The sequence below is a fragment of the Zonotrichia leucophrys genome, unplaced genomic scaffold (genome assembly GCF_028769735.1).
Source record: "Zonotrichia leucophrys gambelii isolate GWCS_2022_RI unplaced genomic scaffold, RI_Zleu_2.0 Scaffold_411_45159, whole genome shotgun sequence".
NCBI classification, from domain to species: Eukaryota; Metazoa; Chordata; class Aves; order Passeriformes; family Passerellidae; genus Zonotrichia; species Zonotrichia leucophrys.
In genome coordinates this window covers 13,758-40,254 of record NW_026992616.1, presented here as the reverse complement: position 1 = coordinate 40,254, position 26,497 = coordinate 13,758, and the positions used below count along the sequence as shown (strand labels likewise).

Genomic DNA, 26,497 nt, shown 5'->3' with positions numbered 1-26,497 from the left:
ATGGGAGTGGGCGGTCCCGCTCGAGCCAGCGCCGTTGGTGCCGCCCCTGCCAGCGCTGCGTCCGCCTTCCAGACCCGCCTCACCGGCGCGGCCGCCACTCCAGGCGATCCCGTCTTCGCCTCTCCAGGCGGTCCCGCCCACGGCTTCACAGGCCTCCCCGCCCCTGCCAGCGCCTGCGTCTGAGAATGCAGAAGAGGCACTTCCTGTGGCTGCTGAGTTGCTAAGCGACGACGACGCGTCTCCAGCTTCCGGCTCAGCGGAGGAGAAGATCTCTCCGGCCCCTCTGCCGCTTCCATCGGACTCCTCGCCACCTCAAGCCGAGACGGTCCCTGTTCAGGATGGTGCTGGAGACGGCGCCGAACCTGCGGGACCCTTGGAAAAGCCCGCGGCCACTCCTACATCCAGCGAGATTCCCTCCCCGGTTCCGGCTCCCCCCCCGCTGCCTGCACAGGCTGCCCCAGCAGTCCTGCCGTTGTCGGAGGCTGTGTCCTCCGTGTCGGCATCAGAGACTGCCCTGGAACCGGCGGCTTGTTCGAGCTCGGACCATCCCGGACCGGTTGCTGTAGCAGCGGCCCCGGCGGCTGGTCCTCCCTTCCGTGGAGCGGGGGCTGCCCGCCAGCTGACTGGGGGGACAGCCTGTCTCCCTGCTTTTAAGATCAGCATTCTCGGCGGGTTCGGGGGTGGTTTTTCGGGGATTGTCCCATGGAGGCTGCCATCTCTTCCGCCTCTCTTGCGCCCTAGTGGCGGGGGGCAGGTGCATCCCGAGAGCTCTGCCTTTGGTTCCCAGCCCGGAGGGGGTGGGGATGAAACCATGGGGCAGATGAGAGACAAACCTGCTGCGTTTGCAGTGCAGAGGGAGAGGGCACAGATGGAGGAGACAATAGCTGGTTTGCTGTGGGGAATAAACATCTCCAGACCCCAGATGAGATTTCTGGGGAAGGCTTCTATCTCCCTGCTGCTGGCATGCCTCAGTGGTTTTGGGAAAAGGAAGCGTGTCCCCACTCGTGCTGCCATTGTACTGGCAGCAGGGTGCAGGCCTGTGGGAATGCAGAGCCTGCCTAATGGGTTTGGCCTGGGCCGTTGGGCTCAGGAAGTTTTTGGGCCAGGGCCAGCATTTGGCCTCTTGGTGTTACTGGGGGTTGAGGTTTCTCCTGCTGGTCCTGGTCCCCCTTTGTGGGCCAGTTTTAGGGTTCCTGGTCCATCATGGGCCAGGGCCCCCAGGGCCTTTCCTTCTCTGGCACTGCTCTGCGCTGCTGCTGCTCTTTCCATTTTCAATCAAAAAAAAAAAAAAATTTAAAATTAAATAAAAAAGATTGAAAATAGCGGGCAGCAGCTCCGAAGCACTGAAGCATTGAAGGGCCAGAAAGGGACATTCCAAAGTTGTTCAAATTGTTTGAAATTGCTTGAAATTGTTGTAGGACTGTCAATGGGTTTTTGATAACTATTGATGGGACTCTTTTGCAGCAAGTCTGTTTTCAGGACCAAAAAGGACTCTCAGATGTCCAAAAGAAACAATTTCAGCTCTTGGACTGTTCCTGAAACCCAGCTGCTTGGACTTGAATTCTCTTTGCATTGTTTTTTGCGTTTTCCTATATTGTAGGATTGTTTTAGTGATTTGTTAGTATTGTATATTTTACAGGTGAAGACATTTCCTGTTCATTTCACATCAGCATTTTTCTTTTAATTTATACAATTTAGAAAGGTGAGATGTCGCAGACATTTTTTCATAGAAATACTTTCTTTCACATTTGTCCATCTTCTGGGAAGCAGAGCCCCAGAAGAAGAATGTAAACAATTGTTATCAGCTGCTGTGAAATGTAGCAGGTGCCCCTGTGATTGGCTCATCTTCCATGTGTACCATTAAAGGCCAATCACAGGAGCAGCTCAGGGACAGATTCCCTGGACACAGAACTTTGTTATTCATTCCTTCTCTTCTATTCTTAGCTGAGCAGCTCTCTGCAACTTCTCTTCTTTTTCTTTCTAGTATAGTTATAATGTATTATATATCATATATGAATAAATCAAGCCTTCTGATCAAGAAACAAGATTCTCGTCCTTCTCTTACCACAGTGACCGTCTAAGGTCACTGTAATAATGGTGGACCCCTGATGGACAGCAAATTTTAAATAAAGCTCTGGCCTGAAAGATGATGATGGAGTTACACGAGTTGACCCATTGGGGAATACAAGGATTATGTGACCACTTTCCAAGGGATCATATGTGCATGGGAGTACGTACCACAGCAAAGGCAGTTACCAAGGGATGTTTAACTTGCCAACAAATGAATCAGAAAGTAATGAGAAGAGTACTATCTGATCTGGGGGAAGAGAGTTGGCCTTGTGGCCATTCCAAAATGTACAGGTAGACTTCACAGAAATGTCCCCTTTCCAGGGACACAGACACTTATTAGTGACCGTGGATCACCTCACCCATTGGGTAGAGCGGTTCCCGACCAAAACAGAGACAGCCCAAGTACACGAAAGCAATCCTAAAAAACATCATTCCCCAATAGGAGTTGATAAATAATACCGATTCTGACTGAGGTCCAGATTTTACTGCCCAAGTCTTACAACAAGTTGTTGAAGCCCTGGGAATGAAATGGAGGTTGCACAGCCCATTGGCATCCCCAGAGCTCCAGAAGAGTAGAAAGAATGAATAAACCCATCAAAAACACGTCAACTACATTAACTACAGAAACCCAGATGAATTGGCTTAAATGTCTACCCTCAGCACTGTTACAAATTAGAACAAGGCCTCGATCAGGTATAAGAGTCTCACCTTATGAAATGATGTTTGGACTCCCCTTCTTGACAACCCCGTATAGCACGGGAATTTATCCAGAAGGAGAGACAGCCACCCAAAAATATCTAAAGGCCATAGGAAGTACGTTAGAAGATCTTAGGAAAAAGGGCTATCTCCCTCAAACCTCTCCCTTAGACACTAAGGTACATAAGATCAATCCAGGGGACTGGGTGTTAGTTAAATCATGGAACTCTGCACCTTTAACCTCTAAGTTTGAAGGCTTTTTCAGGTCCTACTCACCACCAATGCAGCCATATGACCCAAGAGAAGGGGTGGACACATATAACCCAGATTAAAGGACCTGTACCACCTCCCACTGAAAAGTCAAAACCAACCACATCCCCTACTAAGTCTTCTAATAAATTTATACGTTAAATCGGATTCTAAGATTACAAGCAGTACTTGAAATGGTATTGAACTGAACCTCTCTAGCTTTAGACCGCATAAATGACCAACTATCCCAGACTAGAACTGTAGTGTATCAAATCAGACTAGCAGTAAGTTATTTATTGGTCGATGAAGGAAGCATATGTGGAAAATTTAACTCCTCGAGTGCTGCTTAGAAATGGATGACTGCAGTGAAGTAATTAGAAATATGTCAAAGGAAATCTGGAAGTTAGTTTATGTTGGAACACAAGAGTGGACCCCTACATTCGATACCAGCTGGTGGGACAATTTCTGGTCATTAAAAGGAAATTGGTGGAAAAAAACCCCTTTTTCATCTTATGTGAAATTGCTAGTTTAATCCTCCTACTTGCATGCTCCCCTGTATAATCTGAGTTGTAACATCTGCCATACAAACAAGTTTAATGATACCAAAACAGCTTAATTAAAGAAGTAAAAGTAATCATGACAATGAATGATCAAGAACGTGAAGATGCCAAGCAAATTTACAACCAATATTAAAAATTGTAAGAAAATTGTACTTTCAAGAAGAAGTAATTGCTAATTGATGCAGGCTTAATCCTCACAAAGAATTAGAGAGGGATATTGTAGGGAATCGGTTGTTAAAGGAGTTGATATAAACTCATTGTTAAAAGAGTTAATATAAAGTTCCAATGTTAGTCATAGATTGTTTGTTGAATGTTTAATAGTTATGTCAAGTTCCAATATTAGTTAAAGGATTTATAATTATGTAAATCCCCTCACTGTCAGGTGTTACCCCACTGTTCCTGTTAGCGTTCAGAAGCACACAATCACGAGAATGATTCTATGCAGGTGCTTTTATTGAAGAGTTCTGGGTGTCAGGGGTACAAACCCAAATCTGTCTCCAACATGCATTTGGGATGAACATGTTTTTATATTCTATTGTTATGTAACTTTCATGTTAATTATTAAACATATATCGTTCTATTGTATACATAGATTTTATCCAAGCATGAGCTCCTCGTAGTGAGACAGAGTATCCATCCTGAACTAGGTGAAGTGTCTAGGAGAGGTGAAGGGTCTGTGGAGCTAAAGCTGAAGGAGAGGCCGCATTCCAGAGACAGCAAGGAGACAGAGAAAGAAAAACAGAAAACCGCGAGGTCAATCTGCCCCCGACCTAGGAATTCCTTCGATAAAGAAGAATTAGTGCTAAATGTCGCGTGGAATGAATATGTATGAACTTAATTTGAAACTGTATGCATATGCATTTGGAAGGGGGGATAAAAAGGGGACTCGGAGTCTCCAGGGGCACTTTTGGGGGAGTCTTGCGTCCGGCGCGCGTCGTAATAAAGCATACCGGGCTTTACAACTTTTACAAGTTGTGAGGTTTCTTCTTTTCTCCGCAAAACATTTTGGCGAGCCAAGGCAGGAGTTCTCTGTCCCCGCAGGGCAGGGGGGATAGACGGACCTCCATGGCGCGCCCCAGGATTTTTTCCTGGTGGGGCTCCGCTTGTCTCAACTTGCCACCTGCGAGGACAGACAACGACCCGCTGGCCTGCGGAGGAGAAAACGGTATGTATGGGGCCCCAGGGGGGGGAGGAAGGAGAGAAAGGGAGTAAACCACCCAGAGACGTCTGGGTTCATGGGTGCAGCTGATAGAGCAGCTGTATTAGAGACGGGGTTCAGCTGATAGAGCAGCTGTATTAGAGGCCGGGTTCGTCGTTCTGATAGAGCAGAACCGCTAGTGGCTCTGAGGGTGAGCCGGGTGAACCCGTGTATGTGTGTATTTGGGGTTCATTGTTCTGACAGAGCAGAACAGCTGAGCCCGTGTGTGTTTTGTTTGCGTGTGTGTGTGTGATGTCCGGACACTGTGTTGCTGTATGGTCAATGCATTGTGTGGTCAGTGCACTGTGTTTTTAATCGTGCAAGTGTATAAGCGTATGGTATATAAAAGAGAGTAAATCTACAGTGCCCTACAGTGCGGGGGGTGAGTACTACCCATGTTTGAAGCAGCTGAGTGAGGCCAGAGGCGCCGGCTGCAGCAGGCTGCGGGGGCAGGGAGAGAAGTGCCCTGCGGAGAAGCGAGTGGAGGAATGTCAGTGATGGTTATTTATCGTGTTTGAATGTAGTGATTTGTGTAGATTTGGTACATTTTAACCGTGAGTATGAGCTCAGAGAGTTCCTTTGCCTTGGATGTTTGGACTTGATCTCTAGACTGTGTGCTGTTATTTTGATTGTGTCCAGGAAAAATTGATTTGAGTAAATGCCGAATTATGGTGTGCTGTGTTGTGTTGAGAAAAGTGAGCACTTTGAGAAATATGCCCTTTCCCGGTGATTTTGTGTGGTGATTTTCTTCCGCTGCATTGTGGTAATTTGATTCTCAGATTGTATAGTGGTGTTTGTGGAGATTTTAAGATTTTGTTGCAACAAGAGTAGCATTTTACATAGGAGAACTATAGTACGGTGATTAATGTTTAACTTCGATAAAGCGAGTTAAAGGAATTCCAAGAATTCTCCCCCTCATAGTAATTCAAGCCATGGCTCTAGTGAATTTGAGATAAGGGGGAGGGGGGGAGTGAGTGCGTGTGTCTGTGTCTGCAGGTATATCAGAGTTTTGGCTGTGACTAGCACAGCCTTTTTGCAAAGCAGCAAAACAAGTGTAAGTAGACACAGTGCTTAATTAGATTGTGCAAGAAGAGAACTAGAAAAGACTGATATTTTGTAAAACAGAGTTTATATAGAAGAGGTGAATGAGATGAATTAGTTAATGAGACTTATGAGATTTATGAGACTTCAGTTGGTACTGCAGTAAGTCTTTTCTGGAAACAATCTGCTGTAGGGATTTAAGGTTCTCTGTAACAAACCGAATAGCCTGCCTTTGTGAGCAATTTCGGGGAGCCTTTGGTACATCAAGAGGCTAGCAGGCTGTGTGAGGTGACAGTGGCTGCGCCCTGGGCACAGGGACAGCTCTGGCTGCCCTGTCTCCCCAGGGAACACGGGAATGGCCTGTGGGCAAAAGCTGGATGTGCAGGTATTATTGCAGTGTGGTGTTTATGAGAGACACTGGTATTGCTGTTTTGCTGTTCCAATAAGTGTCAGGGTACACGCCCCGAGTGTAAATTAAAGGTTTCTGGTCAAGCGGATTCAGAACCTAAAGTCTTAGAGCTTGTGTGTGGGAATTACATCTGATACCTGCCACCTGGAGCTGTGTGTATAGGAGGAAAACTGAGAAACTACTGTGAAGGTCTGTAAAAAGGTTCAAATGGAAGCGAGATAGGGCAAGGAGAAATAAATAATGAGAACTGACCTGAGCAAACAGGTTCCTAAATTAGCCCCTTTTGGGAGGGGCTCGCTGGGAGGAGGTTGCCAGTAAGAGCAGCTCAGAAAATAAAACGATTTATAGTGCTTCATTGTTGTTAGTACTGTTTTATAATAGGAAGATAAATGGGATAGTTTTTGTATGCTGAAATGTCTTTTGTCTTAAGAAATCACCCAGAATGACAAAGAGACTGTGAGATCAGACCGCTCTCTGGTCTTGGCCCTTGAAAAGGAAAACAAGGCAAAGAGAAAGCAAATCAAACATGTTGTTCAGCATGCAGCATAAGATAGCAACGTATGAAATCAGGCAAGGATTATCACGCTGAAATGCGAAGCAATCACAGTTCGCAAAATGAGTACATATGATTTGTAAAGGCTTCCTCCCAAGGTAAGGGAGGAGGGGTAAAGGTAACCTTCCCAAAAGGGAAGAATTTTTGTCAGCACAAGGGTTATGTGTTCAGTTTTAAATAAAGCTTTAGTACCTGTGGAGAATGTTTATGTTGTAGTGTAGGGAATGAACAACTGGCCAGTCTGAAAAGGCATAGTTTTGCAAACCTTTAAAGTAACATGTGTACTATGTGTACCTAAAAGCTTTTGTACAATTCGCTCAATTTGCTAAACATTCTCAAATGAGAAAGGTTACTCTGGAGGCAAATAATATAAAGATGTTAGGCTTAATATTAACAGACACTGAAATTAAGAAAGACATTAGTAAGGAGATATTAGAATAAGTAAATAAGTGTTTTCAAGGGTATGGGCCTCTGCTGCACCAGGGAGAGTGAAAGATGCTCCCCCATGGGATGCTCCCCCATCAAGCTTAATGAAAGAACACAACCAGTGAGAACTGAGTAGTACCCTCAAAAGGAAAGTAAGGAAGGAATCAGTCCAATAACTGGTAGTACTGGATTAAGGGCTGTCAATAAGATAACACAGAATTTGTACCCTGTGGTAGCAAATCCATAGACCTTACTAACCTTGTTTAACACCTGAGCTAACCTGGTTCACTGTTTTAGGCCTAAGAGATGCCTTCTTTTGCCTCCCTATCCACGAAGCCAGCCAGAACATTTTGCATTCAAACACAAGCTCACATAGTCCATGTGCCTGGAGTGTCATGGTTTGAGCCTGGCACAGAGCCAGTGCCCTCATGAAAATGCCTCACCTTGGTGTCTGCTGTGAGATGTGACCAGGAATAAGCAAAACAGGGTCCAACTTAAACATAAAGAACACTTTATTACTTAAAACTACAGGAAAAAATAGGGAAAGACTATAAGGAAAAGGAAAAAAATTGAAAACTTTACAAAAACTACTTTTCCTCCTCCCCACTCCCTGACTTTCCCAATCTAATACATTCTCTCAAAAAACACCAACTGCCCAGCCCGGCACGACACTTTAGTATACTCAAACTGCAGTTCATGAAGAGGAAAGGAGTCCTTCTCGTTCCATAGGCTTCTCGTGGAGACACACTGAGAACTTCGTGTGCTTCCCTGTCACTTCGGCACCGCCCGGGGAAAAAAAAAAAGTCCTTTTGCCGCTTGTGACATGTTCCTTCCATGCTCAGTGCTCTCACCACCGAGACATGGCCAGAGCTGCTTTTAGGGTGGTCTTTCAAGGATGCCTTGTCTCACTCTAAAAAGGCACAGTCTCTGCTTTTGGGACAACTGTCCCCCCCATATTTTTCCAACCCCCTGGGGCCGGGGGGTCCTCACGAATGAACCCTCCTGGTTTTGAGGCACTGCCTCCCCCTAAATGCAGTCTGTGTCACAGGAACAACTGAGTCTATGGCTACAAGAAAAAGTCCAGCTAAAAAGCCACTCCAAATCATCTCTCCCCATCTAATCATCTCCACAATCTCCGGGCCAAGTCATCTCATCTCTCATCTCTCTTCTTATTCAGCTTCGAAGAGGATTAGCATTTTTGCAAGGCCCCAATCATGCAAGAAAGAGTTAAAAGTTTTCAGTCTCTGCTGTCGGTCCCGGAGGGACTCCCACGCACGCTGCCCACACGCTGCCGCTCCGGCCGGGCAGTCTCCCTCCTTCTCCTCCTGGCTGGCTGCTCTCCTGGGGGGAGGGGGGGGGCTGGCTGCCCGATGTCTCGATGTCTCTTAGGGCTCCCCCACCCTTCCATCCTTGAGAGCCCCCTCAACCCCCACCTCTGTCCAAGCCCCAGGCCTACCGCATGGCGGCCCCTCCCCCGCCCAGCAGCAGCAGGCCGGGCGGGGGAGAGAGATCTGAACTCTTCGCCCGACGATGTCCAAAAGAGGAAGTGCCAGAGCAGTGCCTTGCTTTTAACCCCTGTGTATTCTCAGAGGTGTGTCCAAACCCCACTGGCCACACCGGACGCCAGTCTCAAACCTAAAACCTTCATTGGTTTGACCACAGCTTCTCAGAATTCCCACTCTTTCCTGGTCAAACCATGACATGGAGGCTTCAAAATTCTCCACTCCGAGTGGAGAACAGCTTGCAAAGACCCAGAGTCCCAGGAAGCTCCACAAGAGGAAAGGAGGCTGTTGCAGTACATAGATGATCTTCTAGTAGCCACTCAGACGAGGGAAGCGAGAGAAGCCTGGACGGTAAGCCTTTTGAATTTCCTAGGACTCCAAGGACGCAGAGTCTCAAAGAAAAAGGCACAGGTAGTGAAACAGAAGGTAATCTCCAGACCCCTCTATGCTCTTATTGCCAATGGGAACTGAGATCTCCAGTGGACAAGAGACACCACACGGGCCTTTCGCCAGCTAGAGAATCCCCTCATGTCGGCTCCAGCTTTGAAACTTCCAGATGTAAGTAAAGCATTCTTTCTATTTTTCCATGCAAGGAATTGCTCTGGGAATATTGGCTCAAGACTTGGGTCCATACCGGAGGGCAGTTGCTTACCTCTCTAAGCAACTAGATGCAACAGCCAGGTTGCCTCAGAGCTGTAGCAGCAGTTGTGCTGAACATTCAAGAGGCACACAAGTTTATCCTGGGACAAAAATGACTGTGCTAGTGTCCCACACAGTGTCTGCAGTACTGGAAGTAAAGGGTGGCCACTGGCTTTTCACCAGAGAGGTTTCTGAAATACCAGGCCATCATGGTAGAGCAAGATGATGGAGAGATAGTGGTCACTAATATTGTCAACCCAGCTTCTTTTCTCAGTGGAATCAAGGAGAAGCAGTACACCATGATTACCTAGAGACCACTGAAGCTACCTACTCCAGCCGCCCAGACTTAAAGGACACTCCTCCGGACGATGCAGAGACCTGGTTCACTGACAAGAAAGCGACATTGCAAAGTTCACAGTGACTACCTGCAGAGAGGTAATAGAGTGTGGACCCTTACCAACAGGTACCTCTGCACAGGATGCTGAGATAAATGCATGGACCCATGCCTTAGAAACAGCAAAAGGCATTCAGAGTTGTGCATGCACATGGAGCCATCTGGAAGGAGAGGGGACTGCAGACCTCACAGGGAAAGAAGAGACAATCCGGCTGCTGGAAGCAGTTCAGCTACCTGAAAAAGCATATTAAGGCACACCAGAGAGTGAGCTTAAAATTGGAGGAAAGAAATGAGCTGGCGGGATGGAGAGGCAAAGAAAGCAGCAAAGGGTGAGGTACAGATTTTCCTCGAAGGTAAGCCATAATACAATAATACTAATCAAAAGAGACGTACAACTGCAAGGGGTGGGCTACCATTGAAAGAGAGCTAGTAATCCCTTCCCATTTTCGTGGTTACTAGTGAAGGAAGGGCACTAGAAAACACACTAGGGCCTAATTACTTAAAGCCTTTTATAGAGTGTGGCTCCTTTCTCAAAATGACCAAGGCTGCGAGTGATACAGAGTGCACTGGAATGAAGTGTTGACTTTGAAGTAGTAATTCCCACAGGCTTTCTAGAACACACATCTGATTGAAAGGACTGTTGTATCATTGTCAGGAATCTATATGCCACTATCACTCAGGTGAGCTGATAATGTGATCCTTGCCTCCAGACTAACCTCAAAATACCCCCGGGCCAAAACTTGGTCAGACTGGGAGAGGCCATGGGCCTGTATAGCAGTGGCAAATCAACTTTTCAGAACTCCCAAGGAAAGGGGGGTATCAGTATTTACTGGCATTAATGGATACATTTTCAGGGTGGCCAGAAACATTCCCCACCAGAACTGTCAAAGCTCAAGAGGTGACCAGATCATTTTTACAAGAGATATTACCACGCTTCAGAGTTCCAGCCACAATATCCTCAGATAAAGAATCACCTTTCATTTCCAAAATAGTGCAACAGATTAGTAGCCATCTGGGCATAGATTAAGGACTTCACACCCCATACCGCCCCCAATCAAGCGGCCAGGGGGAGAGAATGAATCATTTGATTAAGCAGCAAATCATAAGACTGGGGCAAGAAGCTCTTCCACTAGCACTATTGCAAATTCAAACTAAACCTTTTGAGCTAAAGGAATGCTGAATCCTTTTGGAATGCCTTATAGAAGACCATGTAGAATACAAGGGTAATGTCCAGAATGTCCACTTACATGGTGGCATTAAGCAAACAGCTCAGAGTAATTGAGAAACTTGTGGCTGGAACTCGGAGCAGGGAGTTGGATAGCCTGGGGACGATGTATATGTTAAGTCTCTTACAGAGAAGACTTCCGAACCACAGTGGGAGAGACCACTGCAAGTACCTCTCACCACCTTCACTGCAATCAAAATCAAGGAGCAGAATGCTGGATCCATCACTCTCGGGTGAAGAAGGCCCAGAAGCCCCTTCAGGAGTGACACCAGGAGACAATGAACTGAGACTAAAACTTACTCGGGCAAAATGAGTATATTGCGGTCGGGAGTAGCTCATACTTTAGTGTACAGAATTGTTTTGTATGGAATTATAACTGAAGTTTTAGAACTAGAGAGTACCTCTACCCAAAGCAATGCTGAATGGCCTTGGTCCCTGGCATTTAATAAGTATACTGGATCCATAGGAAAACCTTTTGAGATAAAGAAGGTTTATATTAAACATATCTACTGTAGTAATCCACGAGAATCAAGTATGTGAGCAGTAACTGGCATATTAGGGACAAGATTAGGAGTTTTAAATGGAATTGATTCAGAAATACTGATGAATAAACTGGCTGCTGCAGCGGGTAGCCTAACAAAATTGAAGCAGCCTTTATAGTAATCTCTATTGGCATTAGGAACTGGCCAGTGACAGATTTCAAAAGTACTGCCAAAGTAAAGAAGTATGAACAGGCCGGGGACCAAGACCACAAATTGATAGTAGAAGCACTTAGTATAGTTCAAGATAATGTGTCTTTAGCTTTCAGTTGTATACAAGCACAGTTATGGATACAAGCAACAGCAGCTCTGATCATATAGGAAAGGGGTGAAGGTAATTTTCCAGCTGAAATTCAGAAAATTGAATGGGATAATGCAATTGATTTTGAAAGGAAGTTTTAATCCTGGTGGATTATGGTGAATTTCACCTATGATCCTATTTCTAATGTGGCCACTGCCTTTGTGCTTACCATATGTAATGCCACTGTTTATGTTATCCATCCCATCATTGCCCTAAGATTAAACCATGAAGAAACAACACTCTATCCTTCAGAACATAGAGTGTGGGCACGAAAAGATGAATGAAAATTGGCAGATAGTAAACTTAGAATCCTGCATTACTAGAGAACAAATGGGATTCATTTGTGAAAGCAATACTGCTAATGCCCAGGATGTGTTTGGACACTGAACAGAGTATTTGTCACTTTGAAATTCATCCAGTCACTGACCAGAAAACTGTGCTCGTATATACTGGAAAAGGGTGTATGTTTGAGAACTGCTTGTGCTGCCGTACAAATTGATAGCAATGATGTTATTCTGTCTAGTAGAAACCATTCTAATCTCTGTATTTGTATTTGTAATTTTGTTAAGATTATTGGGTGTGATTTTTTGTATTTAGTACCAGTAACATCCCACCAGCTGATTACAGCCAATTACACAATGTATCACAGACTACCACCTACCCCTATCGGGGCGAACCTTACATTGGTAAAACAATTAATTAAGCACCAAGACCTATTAGAAGTCTTGAAAGAAATCCGAGAAAGTGGAAAGAAAACCTTAATTACTGTCCAACATGATACAAAGGAAATAACCAGAGTTCTACAAAGAATAAAATACGGATAATCACTGGTGAGATATGATCTTTGGATGGTCACCAACTGCCAATGGAGTCCTTAATAAGTTGTGTCACCCCATTGTAGTTTTACTAATATTAGTTGGGATAAGCTTAGGATTGTCTATTATATTGTTAATTTGGAACTGTAGGATGCTACAACGAATAGCTGTACTAACCTCTTTGTCGAATGTACATGGTAAAGCGCTAAAAGACACTTATTGTCGTGGAAATTTTCCTTAAGTAAAAGAATTTACTTATTTCCTAGGAAAGGGGGGAATGAGACAGAGTATCCATCCTGAACTAGGTGAAGTGTCTAGGAGAGGTGAAGGGTCTGTGGAGCTAAAGCTGAAGGAGAGGCCGCATTCCAGAGACAGCAAGGAGACAGAGAAAGAAAAACAGAAAACCGCGAGGTCAATCTGCCCCCGACCTAGGAATTCCTTCGATAAAGAAGAATTAGTGCTAAATGTCGCGTGGAATGAATATGTACGAACTTAATTTGAAACTGTATGCATATGCATTTGGAAGGGGGGATAAAAAGGGGACTCGGAGTCTCCGGGGGCACGCATGCCCTTTTGGGGAGTCTTGCGTCCGGCGCGCGTCGTAATAAAGCATACCGGGCTTTACAACTTTTACAAGTTGTGAGGTTTCTTCTTTTCTCCTCAAAACAGTAGTTCCCCTTAAATTTCTAACATAGTTTCTCATTACTCTTCTTATGATTATACAATAATTATATTTAATTACTAAACAATCATAACATTGAACAATTATATCATTTATCATATACTGCTTAAGTAAATGCAATTTCACATGGCCTGGCAAACACAAAGCCTAACATTTTCAGAGTCTATTTTTAACATTTTTCCAGGATCCCACTAAATCTAGATTCTTTCTAATTCCCCAAATTTTATGATTTTAAAAACTTTTACTGTCACTCCCACTCTCATCTAAGATGGCGAACCACCCGACATCATAAAGAAGAGGATTATGTCATAATAACCAAATATGAAAATCCCATAAGACCTAGCAGAAAAGAATGACCTTACGACAACCCCTAGAACAACAAGCCACCATGCAAATGAAGAAATAAATAACCCCTCTAACCAGAGAAAACATAAGACAACATCAGGACCATGGTCGGAGCTTTTTGCCTTCGTCACCCTAACCAGAGGAGGCCAAGAGCAGCACAGTGACCATGGATTTGAAACCAACAGTGTCTACCCAGAGACTCTTGAAAGGAGAGAAAACCCAGCTCTGCCAGGCCTTGCTCAGCATTGCAGTTCCCTGCTCAGAGCCTTGGGCTCCCTGCAATCCTGGCCTCAAGGATCTGCTCTCACCAGGCCCTGGGCAGCCTTTGGCACTCCCTGCCCTCACTGGGGCCCAGCCATGTTCCAAGGCACTTGGAGTTTTGCTGCTGATTCCTTGAGCAGCTTCTCCATCCTTCTCTGCACGCCTGACGCTCCTGGACCCAGCCCCAAATCCAGCGTGGGGCTGATTAAAATACAGAAAGCCCTCAGGAGCTCTTTGTCTCCCTTATTGTCTTTGAGTGTCCAGGGCTTGTGCAGTGATTGGGATCAGTTTGGAGTTCGCTTCATGAGGGAGATTCCAAAGTGCACATCCTGATTTTTGGTTTTTAATCAATGGTGCATTTTTTGTTTTTCATTTCAGAGAAGAGGTCACAGAAGCATTCCCCAAGTGATCTTGATGCTGAATGTCTCCTGAGGAGGTCTGGGCACGGAGAAGAATGAGCCCCTTGCAGGCTGAGCCTGTTTGGACAAGCTGCTCCTCAGTCCCAGTCTGAATATTCTGACATCGCCCATCTCAGACTGACATCCCAAAAAATGTAAAAAATTATTTTTCCTCATAAATAAAATTTAATCAATAAAAAAATATTACTATAATGTAATAATTTATAATAGTATTGTTCATTATTTTTATTACATTATTTTAATATTTTTTTAAAAAAATCTATACATTTTTAACAACCAAAAAAAGATTTGTCTCTCATGCTAAGAAACACAATTCCATTAATTAATTAATTAATATATATTGGCTACTTATTTCTTCCTCTTTATGGTAATTAGTTATATTTGTAGTCTTTTTGTCATCTTTCTTATGATCTTTTTCTCACACAGGGTCAAGGGGCGGCACTTTGGAGTCCATGGGGACATTTCTGGGGCACATTTGGGGCAGTTTTGGGTCCGGGGAGAGAATTCAGAGAGAACTTGAGGGTCTGGAGGAAACTTGGGGGAGCCGGGTGGGCACTTGGAGAGGCACTCAAGGATTCCGAAGGACAGTTCGGGGTCCGGGGCAGCACTTGGGGGTTCAGGGGGGCCCTTGGAGGTCAGGGAGGGGAATTTGGGGCCCTTCGGGGTCTGGGCGGGCCCTTGGGGGGCTCTGACGGGGCTCTCTGGGGCGCGGGGGATGATGGGAGTTGTAGGCACGGGTATCATACGGTTTAACGGGGCCGCAGAGCATCACAGGAGTTGGAGGCGCAGCTGCAATTGCTCTTGGAGGAATGCCGGGCATGATGGGAGATGAATCCCTGCTGGAATAGGGCTGGGCGTGCACTGTGGAGCATGATGGGAGCTCTAGTCCCGGAAGTGGTTTGGAACACGATGTTTGGGGGTCCGAGAAGGCACTTGGGGGACACTTTTGAGTCCAAGCCTCGACTTCAAGTCCTCGGGGGAACTTAATTCGGGAGCCCTTAGCGGGGAGCTCGGGGAGCTCTAACTGGGCAATTAGGGCGCGGGGCACGGCAGGAGTTTCAGGCGTGGGACTGTGTTCTGAAGGGCTCTGGGGCCACGGTGGAGGAGAGGAGATGAATTCCCAGAAGTGGCTGTACCGGGCTTCTGTGGGGTTGGGAGCACTCAGGGGGTCTGGGGACGCTTTTGGGGGGTCTCAAATGGGCGCTGAGAGGACACTGAGGGATCCTGGAGGGTCTGGGGACACTGATGGGACAGATGGGGGCGGATGCCAGGGTGTTCTGTGGAGCGCGGGGCATGACGGGCGTTGTAGTACCGGCTCCAATGGGGCTCAATCGGGTCGCGGGGCATGACGGGAGTTGTATGCCAAAGGAAAATATGGCACCTATCTAGGCACCGCCCCTAGGCCCGTGTTCCCGGTGCTGATTGGCTGCGAACGGTGATGGGCGGGAGCCTTGGCAAATGGGATGCGGTGGAGGTGGGAACAGCCAAATCGCCCTCCTATAGTCCCTCTAAGGACAGTCCACTCCATTTCCAGTACAGACCAGTATAACCCCAGTAAAGCCCATTTCATCCCAAGTACAAGCCAGTTCAACCCCAGTGCCCCTCCAGTCCCTCCCATTGCAGCCCAGTCCCTCCCAATACACCTGTGCCCATTCCCAGTCATTCCCAGTTCCTCCCAATGTCATCAACAGGATGCCCCAGTGTCCCCAGTTTTCTCTGCAATGTCCTCAGTGTCCCCAGTTAGTCCCAGTATCCCCCAGTGTCACTCCCAGTATGTCCCAGTGTCTCCCACAGTGTTCCCAGTGTTCCCCAGTATGTCCCAGTCCTCCCCAGTGTTTCCAGGGACAGTTTCATTTCTCATGGTGGCCGTGACAGCCAAACCCAGCAGTGGGGTCAGTGCAGTCCCCACGGCCACAGCCCCTTGCAGGGGCCCAGTGCAGCTTGGGCTGATGATCCACCCTCACAGCTGGCCCAGGGCAGCTCTGCAGTGCCTTTGGTGGCATTGTGAGTAGTGTGTCTGTTTGCACTGGGGAAACTCAGCAGTTTCAGATTGCTTCAAAAAACCCCAAAAAGGGAAAACCCCTCTCAGGCTGAGTGCAGCCAGCTCTGCAAGCACAGCAGGGCCCTGGGCAGTGAGGACAGACAGGATGGGGCTGGGCAATGTGGAGCAAGGTTGTCCACACTGGGTCAGAGCTCCAGGCACAGCTTCTGTGAGCAGGCCAGAGCTGCTGAGGAGAGACCCTGGGTCAATATCAATCACAGAATGCTGCAACCATCTCTGCTCTACAGAGAAAAAAAATAAAATGCATCCTTTAAAATAGGAATGTGTATTTCTTACAAGGTCCTTGAAATCTTTCTCCATAACTGGAGTAGGAAAACGTTAATGACCCTCTCAGGGCTTTTGTGTTGTTTACATCAGACTCAGTCCTTGAGAGTGTCTTCAAAAAACTTCTCAAGCACTCAAAGTTAAATTGAAACTCTCAAATTTCTTGAAGTTTTAATGGGTCCCACTGAGGGACACGACTGGGAAAGTGTCCCCAGGTTCCAGTTAGAGCAGAACATGGGAGGCAGTGATGACAGCTGGGGACAAAGAGGGCAAAGGTGTCTCTGGTGCTGAGCACACCTAGATGTGTTTCAAGAACACAAAGGGCCAAGGCCTGAGCCCCAGCCCCTGGCCAGGCAGATCCTGTCCCTCCCTCCTTGCCCAGGGCTCTTCCTGGGATGGGCACTGGCATGTGGGGATGTGCAATGCCAAGGGCAGGAGCATGGGGCGGCCCCTGCCAGGCTGCTGAGCAGGGACAAGGAGGCAATGAGGCCCCAGGCCTGCAAAGGTCACTTGTCCCCTCGTGGCCTCAGGCCCAGGCCCAGCAGCCATGGCCAAAGTGCTGCCCAAGTTGGCTCTGGCAGGGCTGTCTTGCAGCTGCTGCCCATCCCTGTGCCCTGTGCAGCCCAGGCTGTCCCACGGTGTCCCTGTCCTGTGCCTCTGTCCCTGCAGGCTGTCGGCATCCCCCGGCTGCCCCACCTGGCTGGGCCCTTCCTTTGCTGACAGCTCTGCCTCCTGCCTGCCTCTGCCTGCCCACACAACACCTTGGGCTGATACCAAAAGGGTTCATTCAGTTTTTACTGTGCCTGTGAATTTTCAGCACAGGAACAAGGCATGCAGGGGCAGCTTTCCAGGCAAGGATGGGTGGAAGAGCAGAAGAAGACATCTGGCTCAAGCTTACAGGGATAGAGAAAACAAGAAGGGAATCTGGGAACTTGGGGTTGGTTTTATGGAAATGGGTAAATTGTAATTCACATTTTGCAACTGCATATGTGCAACACACTTGTAGAATTACACGTTCATGTGAGGTTGGGAGATATCCCATGTTGGACCTCTCTCCTGAATAAATGATACCCTCTGAAATAGCAAATTAATTTTCAGGAGCCTTATTCTGATATTTCAGAGATTTGGTGACAGTGGTTCCTCACAGAACCAAGGACTCAGCTGTGACACTGTGCAAACTCATGGAACAAAGGGTCCATGGCGAAACAGCAGAACCACATGGAACCAAAATCCATTTTGGCACACTGGGGCCACATTGAACCAATGGTCCATTGTGATACTGCGGATCCAAGGAGACCATTGTGACCCTGAGAAACCTCTTGGAACCAAGGGGCCATTGTGACACAGCAAGGCCTGGTGGAACCACTGTGACACTACAGAACCTCACGAAACCAAGGTGACCGTGTTCTACTGCGGAACCTCATGGAACAAAGGGACCATGGTGACACTGTGTCATGGTTTAGGCCTGGCCCAGAGCCAGTGCCCCCATGAGAATACCCTCCCTGGTGTCTGCTGTGAGATGTGACCAGGAATAAGCAAAGCAGGCTCCAGCTTAGAAATAAAGAAAACTTTATGAACTAAACTACAAGAAAAGAAGGAAAAAACTATAAGGGAAAAATTTAAAACCTTACAAAAAGCACTTTCCTCCTCCTCCCCACCAAATTTCCCAATGTAATACATTCCTTCAAATCACCAACTCTCAGTCCAGCACCACCCTTTAGAACACTCAATCCTCAGTTCATGAAGAGGAGAGGAGTCCTTCTTGCACCATAGGCTTTCCCTGGAAACACGATGAAACCTTGTGTGCTTCCATGTCACTCAGCACCACCCGGAAAGTCCTTTGCCATTATGACATCTTTCCTTCCATGCCCAGTGCTCTCACCACTGTGCATGGACCAGAGCTGCTTTTAGGTTTGTCTTTTAAGGATGCCTTGTCTCACTCCAAAAGAGGCACAGTCTCTCCTTCGGGACATCTTTCCCCCCCATTTTTTCACCCCCTGGGGTCGAGGGGTACCCACACTGAACCCTCTTGGTTCTGAGGCACTGCCTCCCCCTAAATGCAGTCTCTGTGTCACAGGAAAGAAAATGGTTCAGTCTATGGCCACACAAGAAAAGTCCAGCCAAAAGGCCACTCCGTCATCTCTTCCCCCACTCAGCCAGTCTTCTCCACTTCCCTCGGGCCTATTCCTTGTTATCTCATCTCTTATCTCTGTTCTTATTCAGCTCCAGGAGGATCAGCATTTTTGCAAGGTCCCAATCATATAAGAAAAGGGTTAAAAATTTCAGTCTCTGCCTGTCCCAGAGCTCCGGCACGCCCACACTGCTCTGGCGGGCACCTTCTCGCCACACTCCCCCCTTCTCCTCCTGGGCCAGCGCCGATATCACATTTTGTCGCTGGCTCTCCCTCTCTCTCTCCTGGGGTGGGGGGTGGGGGGGGAATGGCTGCCCGATGTCTCTTGGTGCTTCCACCCTTCCATCCTCAAGGGCCTCCTCACCCCCAACCTCTGTCCAGGCCCAGGCCTACCTTATGGCTGCCCTTCCTCCACCCAGCAGCTGCAGCTGGACGGGGGAGGGAGATCCGACCTCTTTGCCTCGAACTCCCAAGAGAGCCGAAGCCCTGGTTTTTAACCCCTGTGTGATCTCAGAGGTGTGTCCAAACCCCACTGGCCACATCAGGTGCAAATATCAAAATCTGAGCACCCATTGGTTTGACCACAGCATCCCAGAATTCTCACTTCTTCCTGGTCAAACCAGCACACACTGCAGAACCAAGGAGACTGCTGCTGGCAGCGTGAGAGCTCATGGAACCAGAAGTCCATTGTGACACAGGACGGCCTGATGTACACCAATGGTCCTTTGTTAAACTGTGTGGCCTCATGGAACCATGAGCCATTGTGACACAGCAGGGCCTCATGGAACCATGGAGGCCATTTTTACACTTGATGGCCTTGAGAAACCAAAGAGCCATTGTGGCACTTCAGAGCCTTGTGGAGCCAAGGGGACCATAGTGACGCTGTGAGGTTCCATGAAAACAATGGCCTGTTGTGACACTGCAAGGCCTTATGGGATCATGGAGACCATTGTGACACTACAAGGCCCCATGGAGCCAAGGAACTATTGTGACTCTGTGGGGTCTTGGCAGGCCAAGGGGCAGTTGTCACACTGTGTGGCACCATGAAACCAAGGAGGCCATTGTGACACTCCAGGGCCCCATGGAACTAAGGATCCATGAACAGTACAGGACCCCATGGAACCAGAAGTCCATTGTGACATTGCGGGGCCTCATGAAATCCTGGAGGCCATGATGACACTTGGAGGCCTTGTTGGATGAAGGGGCTCTGCAGGGCCTCATGGAACCAAGGAGACTTTTCTGACATTGTGAGTCCCCATGGAACCAAGGGTCCATTGTGACACTGCAGCACCAAGGAGACCCCTGTGACACTGCAATGCCTCATGGAAGCAAGGGACCGTTGTAACACTGTGGAGCCCCATGGAAACAAGAGGCCAGTGTGAGACATCTGGGCCTGATGGAACCAAGGATCCAGTATGACACCACCACTGTTACACTGCAGGGCCCCATGGAAACAAGGGAACAGGGAACAGGCCTGCTTGGCTTGGCCTGACTGGTCCAACTGCCCTTGGCATGTCGAGGGTCTCTTCTCATGTACCCCTGAAACCCTGGGGACTGGGCTTTCCTTCAAAAAAGCTCCTGGAAAAGAGCTGCCTTTCTCATTCAAGCATCCATGGCCTAAATGGGATTCCCCCTCCAAAATTCCCAATATCCAGGGATTTCTCCCACATAAAAGCTGCCATTACCTACACATCTGGCTGACCTTGTCTTCCTGAGGGCTGGCTCTCACCTGCCTTCAAACAGTGAGGGTCTCTGCTTTCCTTCCTATGGAAAAGAGCTGTCCCTCCTGCACAGGCACCCATGGCCAAAACTGGTACTTGTCCTCCAAAATTCCTACATTCAAGGGTTTTTTCTCCCGGACAAGATCTCCCAGTACAGACAGGTCGTGCTGGCCTTGGCTTCTGGTGGTTGCCTGAATTCTGCCCTGAAACACTGGGACTCTGCCCTTTCCATCCTAAGGGAAAAGAACCATCCTTCTTCTCCAGGTGCCCATGGTCAAAATTGGGATTCCACCTTCAAAAGTCCTATATCCAATGATTGCTCCTACACAAAAGCTGCCATTACAGACGTGTCTGGCTGGCCTTGGTCTCTGGTGCCTGCAGTTCATTAGCCCCTGAAGCACTGGGGTTCTGTGCTTTCCTTCCTATGGAAAAGAATCTTCTTATTCTTCCACGGCCAAAATTGCTACTCCTCCTAAAATATTCACTATATGAAAGGTTTCTCCCAGACAAAACCTGCCAGCTCTCTGGCACTGTGGGCTCTGATGGCCACCTGTCATCTACCCCTGAAACACTGGGGCTTTCTGCCTTCCATGTGATGGAAATAGAACAGTCTCCTCATCCAGGGACCGTGGCCAAATTTGAGATTTGGGCCCTAAATTTCATATATCCAAGGATAGCTCCCAAGCAAAACCTGCCAGGAGAGACAAGTTTGGCTGGCTTGGCCTCCCAGGGGCTGCTTCTCATCTACCATCAAACCCTGGGGCTCTCTGCTTTCCTTCAGATGGAAAAGAAATGGCCTTTTCATCGAGGGACCAGTGGCCAAAACTGGTATTCTACCTCCCAAATTATGTGTATCCAAGGATTTCTCTCAGGCACAAGCTACAATTCCAGAAAGGTCTGGATAACCTAGGCCCTTGGTGGCTGCTGCTCATCTGCCCCTGAAACACTGGGCCTCAGCTTTCCTTCCAGTGGAAGAGAATTGTTGTTCACATCAAAGTGCCCATGGGCAAAACTGAAATTCAGCCTAAAAAATTCCATCTATCCAAGGATTGCTCCATGGCAAAAGTAGCCAGGACACACAGGTCTGACTGATCTTGTCCTGAGGTGATTTTCTTAGACTATGAGCAGAATGTTTTCATTTGCCAATACCTTGGAGAGGGCCCAGAGATCTCTCAAGGTGGGGTTTGGAGGCCTCAAGCACATGAGCACTGTACAGGGACAGAGGAGCTCTGTGCTCAGTCGAGTGGGGACTGAGGACAGCAGAGGAGAGCCCTGGAAGGGACTGAACGGTGGTTTCAGAGGTGGTGGATCCTTTTGATATAGTAGAGAACAGACAGAGAAAGAAAGAATTAATGCAAAGGACAGATAGGGAGGGCCAGACAGGACCCAAAGAGAAAGGAATTTCCCTCTCAGAGCAGGGCTGTGGTGCAACATGGCCCCCAGAAGGAGTTTGGGTCATCCCCAGGCTTTGTGAGGGCAGGCAGGGACAGGCAGGAGGCAGAGCTGTCAGCAAAGGAAGGGCCCAGCCAGGTGGGGCAGCCGGGGGATGCCGACAGCCTGCAGGGACAGAGGCGCAGGGCAGGGACACCATGGGACAGCCTGGGCTGCACAGGGCACAGGGATGGGCAGCAGCTGCAAGACAGCCCTGACAGAGCCAACTTGGGCAGCACTTTGGCCATGGCTCCTGGGCCTGGGCCTGAGGCCACAAGGGGACAAGTGACCCTTGCAGGCCTGGGGCCTCATTGCCTCCTTGTCCCTGCTCAGCAGCCTGGCAGGGACCGCCCCATGCTCCTGCCCTTGGCATTGCACATCCCCACATGCCAGTGCCCATCCCAGGAAGAGCCCTGGGCAAGGAGGGAGGGACAGGATCTGCCTGGCCAGGGGCTGGGGCTCAGGCCTTGGCCCTTTGCATTCCTCAAACACATCCAGGTGTGCTCAGCACCAGAGACACCTTTGCCCTCTTTGTCCCCAGCTGTCATCACTGCCTCCAGTATTCTGCTCTAATTGGAACTGGGGACACTTTTTGAGTTATGTTCCTCAGTGGGACCCATAACAACTTCAGGAAACTTCAGACTTTCAATTTAAGTTTGAGTTCTTGAGAAGTTTTTTTTTAACACTCTCACAGGGACTGAGTCTGATGTAAACAACACCAAAGCCCCAGAGGCTCATTAAAGTCCTTCTGCTGTGTCTGTGCTGCTGAGTTGGGCTGGGCTCCTGGCACAGAAGCAGCTCCTGGCAAACCAAGAAGAGCTTCAAAAAGACATTTCTCCTGAGGAGCAGCTCCTCTCCCAGCCCAGCAGAGCTGGGGCACTGCCTGCAGCCACCCCGGGCACAGCACAGAGGCACAGAGAGCTTCAATCAGTCAGGGCTGGGAAGGTGCTGAGAAGTGCCTGGGGCAGAATCACTGCCAGCCCTTGGCACAGGAACCTCTGGCTGCAGGACAATGCAGCCGCAGCTCCTGGAGTGATCTCCTAAAGCTGGAACATCCCAATGCCTACAGACTCTGTGAGTACAACTCGGGGTGGTTCTGGTGCAGGGGAGGTGAAATGCTCATGAAGCTTTGACATGCTGAGAAATGCTGGTCAGTCATAAAATATTTCCAATACAAGGATTTCATTAAAAATTAGGACATTTCCAAAGACTTTGTATTCAGTTTCCTAATATTGGAGAATGGCAAGGAGTGGGGGGATTAATATTAAAGATTTATTATGAATTATTAATTATGAAATTTTACAAGTGTCTGAGACATCTGAACTGTTACTTTCAGTGATCAATAGGTACACAGGAGATCCCTAATGTGTTTTCAGCCCCTCTGCCCACGGACAGCACCAGCATCCCCTTTGCTGGACCCATCAGGCTCAGTCTGATCTGTCCTTTGTCCCATCTGCAAACAGAACCTGCCCCAGCCAGTGCCCTGAAAACAGGCAGGGCTCTGTAGGGCCAAGGAGAGGGCACAGAGATTTGCGGTCTGTGAGTGCTGGCAGGGAGAGATCAGGCACAGGGAAACACCTGCAGGAGGGAAATCTGCAGGAAGCAGAGAGAAGATCAGGCAATGAGAGAAAACAAAACCCAGCAATGCTGTGGCAGGGAGAGTTTAGAGATGCCCACAGGATCCCCTCCAGTGCAGCCCCTCCCTCTGAACAAGCCCCCTCCCTCCTGTGCCCCAGCCAAGCCTCTGCCCTCAGGGCCGGGGCTCCAAGGCGTGCAGCCCCTCCTGTGCAGGCAGAGCTGCAGCAGAGCCGTGGGGCAGCTCTGCAGCCCCGGGCCCAGTTCCCTCTGCAGAGCACAGGGCTGGGAGCAGCTGCCCGGCCCTGGGGGCTCTGGCAGGGGGCACAGCTGGCTCAGGGTGATGCTGTCCTCAGTCCAGGCTCTGGGCAATGCTGTCAGTGCAGCCAGGGAAGGAGCTGCATCTCCCTTCATCCAATGCCATCATAAGGACACCTCGAATATCCCTGAGATTTCCGTCCAAGCTTTGAGCTTCCCTCCAGGATACAAACCTGTCCTGCAGCATCTCTGTGTTATCTAAAAGTCCCATGGTGAGACACATAATATCTATGATGAGAAAATGCTGTTGGGTTGGTGAAATGAGCCCTGTCCAGGGTACAAATGTGGGGCTGAGACCTTGAGAAGGGGATGGACATTTGGTAGACTATGGGGATCCATCTGCTCTCAGCAATGTCAGGATGGTTTTTAAGGGAAACATGGGAGGGTGATCATCCTCTGTCTGGCAAAGGTGAAAGCCTAGACAATCCTGGAACAGGACAGGGTGACAGAAGTCCTCCCCTTCTTTTCCACTCACCACCTTGCCTCAGAGAACTCAGTGTTCTCCCTGAGGGCAGCAGAAATGCAAAGAGTTTCTGACATCCAAAAATAATCAGCAGGGGAGATGAAGAAAAGCTGTAAATAACACTAGTACATTTTAATAGACTTTACCATTCCTGTTCTCTGGCAGTGAGAGGGCAGATGCTGACAGGGCTTTCTGTGTTAACAGAGATTCAAAGAGGAACACGAGGACAGGTCCCTGTGCCCCTCCTATGTCTTCACAGCAAGGCTGAACTATAAAAACCTCTGTGTGTACCTGCCCTGAACCTGAAGTCCCACTCAGGCAGCACCAGCCAGGGCTCCAAACTGGAGCTGAAGAAAAATCTGCTGGAAACTGAAAAGGGTGTAAGAGTGTAACAGGAGCAGGGTCTATGGAAAAAGGCTTTGATTTTGCTGGAAGAGGTTTCTCCTAACTGGTCACTAACTTTTCTCCATGAACAGCTCCCAGTGGCCAGAGACAGCAAATATCCAACAGCAGCTCTATCACGCACTTCCTCCTGCTGGCATTGGCAGACACGCGGCAGCTGCAGCTCCTGCACTTCTGCCTCTTGCTGGGCATCTCCCTGGCTGCCCTCCTGGGCAACGGCCTCATCATCAGCACCATAGCCTGCAGCCACCACCTGCACATGCCCATGTTCTTCTTCCTGCTCAACCTGGCCCTCAGCGACCTGGGCTCCATCTGCACCACTGTCCCCAAAGCAATGCACAATTCCCTCTGGGACACCAGGGACATCTCCTATGCAGGATGTGCTGCTCAGGTGTTTCTCTTCATCTTTTTCATGTCAGTGGAAGTTTCCCTCCTGACCATCATGTGCTACGACCGCTACGTGTCCATCTGCAAACCCCTGCACTATGGGACTCTCCTGGGCAGCAGAGCTTGTGCTCACATGGCAGCAGCTGCCTGGGCCAGTGCCTTTCTCTATGCCCTGCTGCACACAGCCAATACATTTTCCCTGCCCCTGTGCTATGGCAATGCCCTGGGCCAGTTCTTCTGTGAAATCCCACAGATCCTCAAGCTCTCCTGCTCACACTCCACCTTCAGAAAAATTTGGATTTCATTGCTTGGTGTCTGTTTAGGTTTTGGTTGTTTTGTGTTCATTGTTTTCTCCTATGTGCAGATCTTCAGGGCTGTGCTGAGGATCCCCTCTGAGCAGGGACGGCACAAAGCCTTTTCCACCTGCCTCCCTCACCTGGCCGTGGTCTCCCTCTTTGTCAGCACTGGCTCATTTGCCTACCTGAAGCCCCCCTCCATCTCCTCTCCATCCCTGGATCTGGCAGTGTCAGTTCTGTACTCAGTGGTGCCTCCAGCCCTGAACCCCCTCATCTACAGCCTGAGGAACGAGGAGCTCAAGGCTGCAGGTAGGACACTGATGACTGGATGGTTTCAGAAACGTTAAACTGCTGGGCAATTTCTGAAAATCCCTTGTAATAAAAGTCATCTTTGATTTTTCTTTTGGTGTACAGTGCTTGGTTAAACCTTTTCATTCATTTTTAACTTTTTTAAATATTGTCCAAAAGAAATGCTACTGGTTTTGCCATTTCTCATTTTGTTTCTCTCCATCTTCCCTGTGGCCCCAGACTGTGTCAACGAGGAGCTGTACTCTCAGTGGCTTCAACTGAACTAAATGATCTCCCAGAAGAGTTTTCAGCAGGGATCCCCCTTTTGTTGCCTTCTCTGGAGCTGCAGCAGCAATGTCTGTGTGCAGAGCTAGGGGCAGATCAGTGCTGGCCCGGCAGCTGTGCCCAGCAGCAGCAGCACTTGGTGTTGGCAGTGCTGCTGCCATGGCCCTGCCCCGCTGCCCTGGTGGCCCTGGTGTTGCTGCAGGGCCTGAGTGCTCTCGGGGCCAGGCACAGCCCTGGGGGTGGCAGTGCCGGGGCTGCAGCAGGGACAGGCCATGGGCACTGCTGGGGCAGTGCTGACGCCTCAGGCCAGGGCCTGGGGGCTCCAGGTTCCTTGCCCAGGCTCTCTGAAGAACACGGCCAGGCCAATGCTCAGCACAAAAAAGCCCCGTGAGCAGCCCCAGGCTGGCCGTGGGCAGGCTGGGGGCAAACAGCAGGGCTGGAGCTCTGCAAGGGCCCTGGGACAGACGGGAAGGAGCAGCAGAGCAGGGGCTGATCCATCCCCAGTGTGCTGCACAGCCCAGGGCAGTGTCCCAGAGTGTCCTGATGGAGC

The 26,497-nt window shown here is 48.8% G+C and overlaps 1 protein-coding gene across 1 annotated transcript; it reads left to right on the top strand.

Annotated features, from left to right (window-relative positions):
* On the top strand, nucleotides 1-25,721 carry LOC135441667 (olfactory receptor 14C36-like). Its single transcript, XM_064701219.1, has 3 exons — nucleotides 1-177; nucleotides 452-584; nucleotides 24,766-25,721. The coding sequence occupies exons 1-3, from the start codon at nucleotides 1-3 to the stop codon at nucleotides 25,719-25,721; spliced, it is 1,266 nt and encodes a 421-aa protein (XP_064557289.1).
* The last annotated feature ends 776 nt before the right edge of the window (nucleotides 25,722-26,497 follow it).

What these genes read in the sequence shown, in the direction of transcription:
- LOC135441667 (XM_064701219.1), top strand. Translation starts at nt 1, where the DNA reads ATGGGAGTGGGCGGTCCCGCTCGAGCCAGCGCCGTTGGTGCCGCCCCT. An exon ending in CCGCCCCTGCCAGCGCCTGC is followed by an intron (nt 178 to 451) that starts GTCTGAGAATGC and finishes CTGCCTGCACAG; the next exon opens with GCTGCCCCAGCAGTCCTGCC. An exon ending in AGCAGCGGCCCCGGCGGCTG is followed by an intron (nt 585 to 24,765) that starts GTCCTCCCTTCC and finishes CTCCATGAACAG; the next exon opens with CTCCCAGTGGCCAGAGACAG.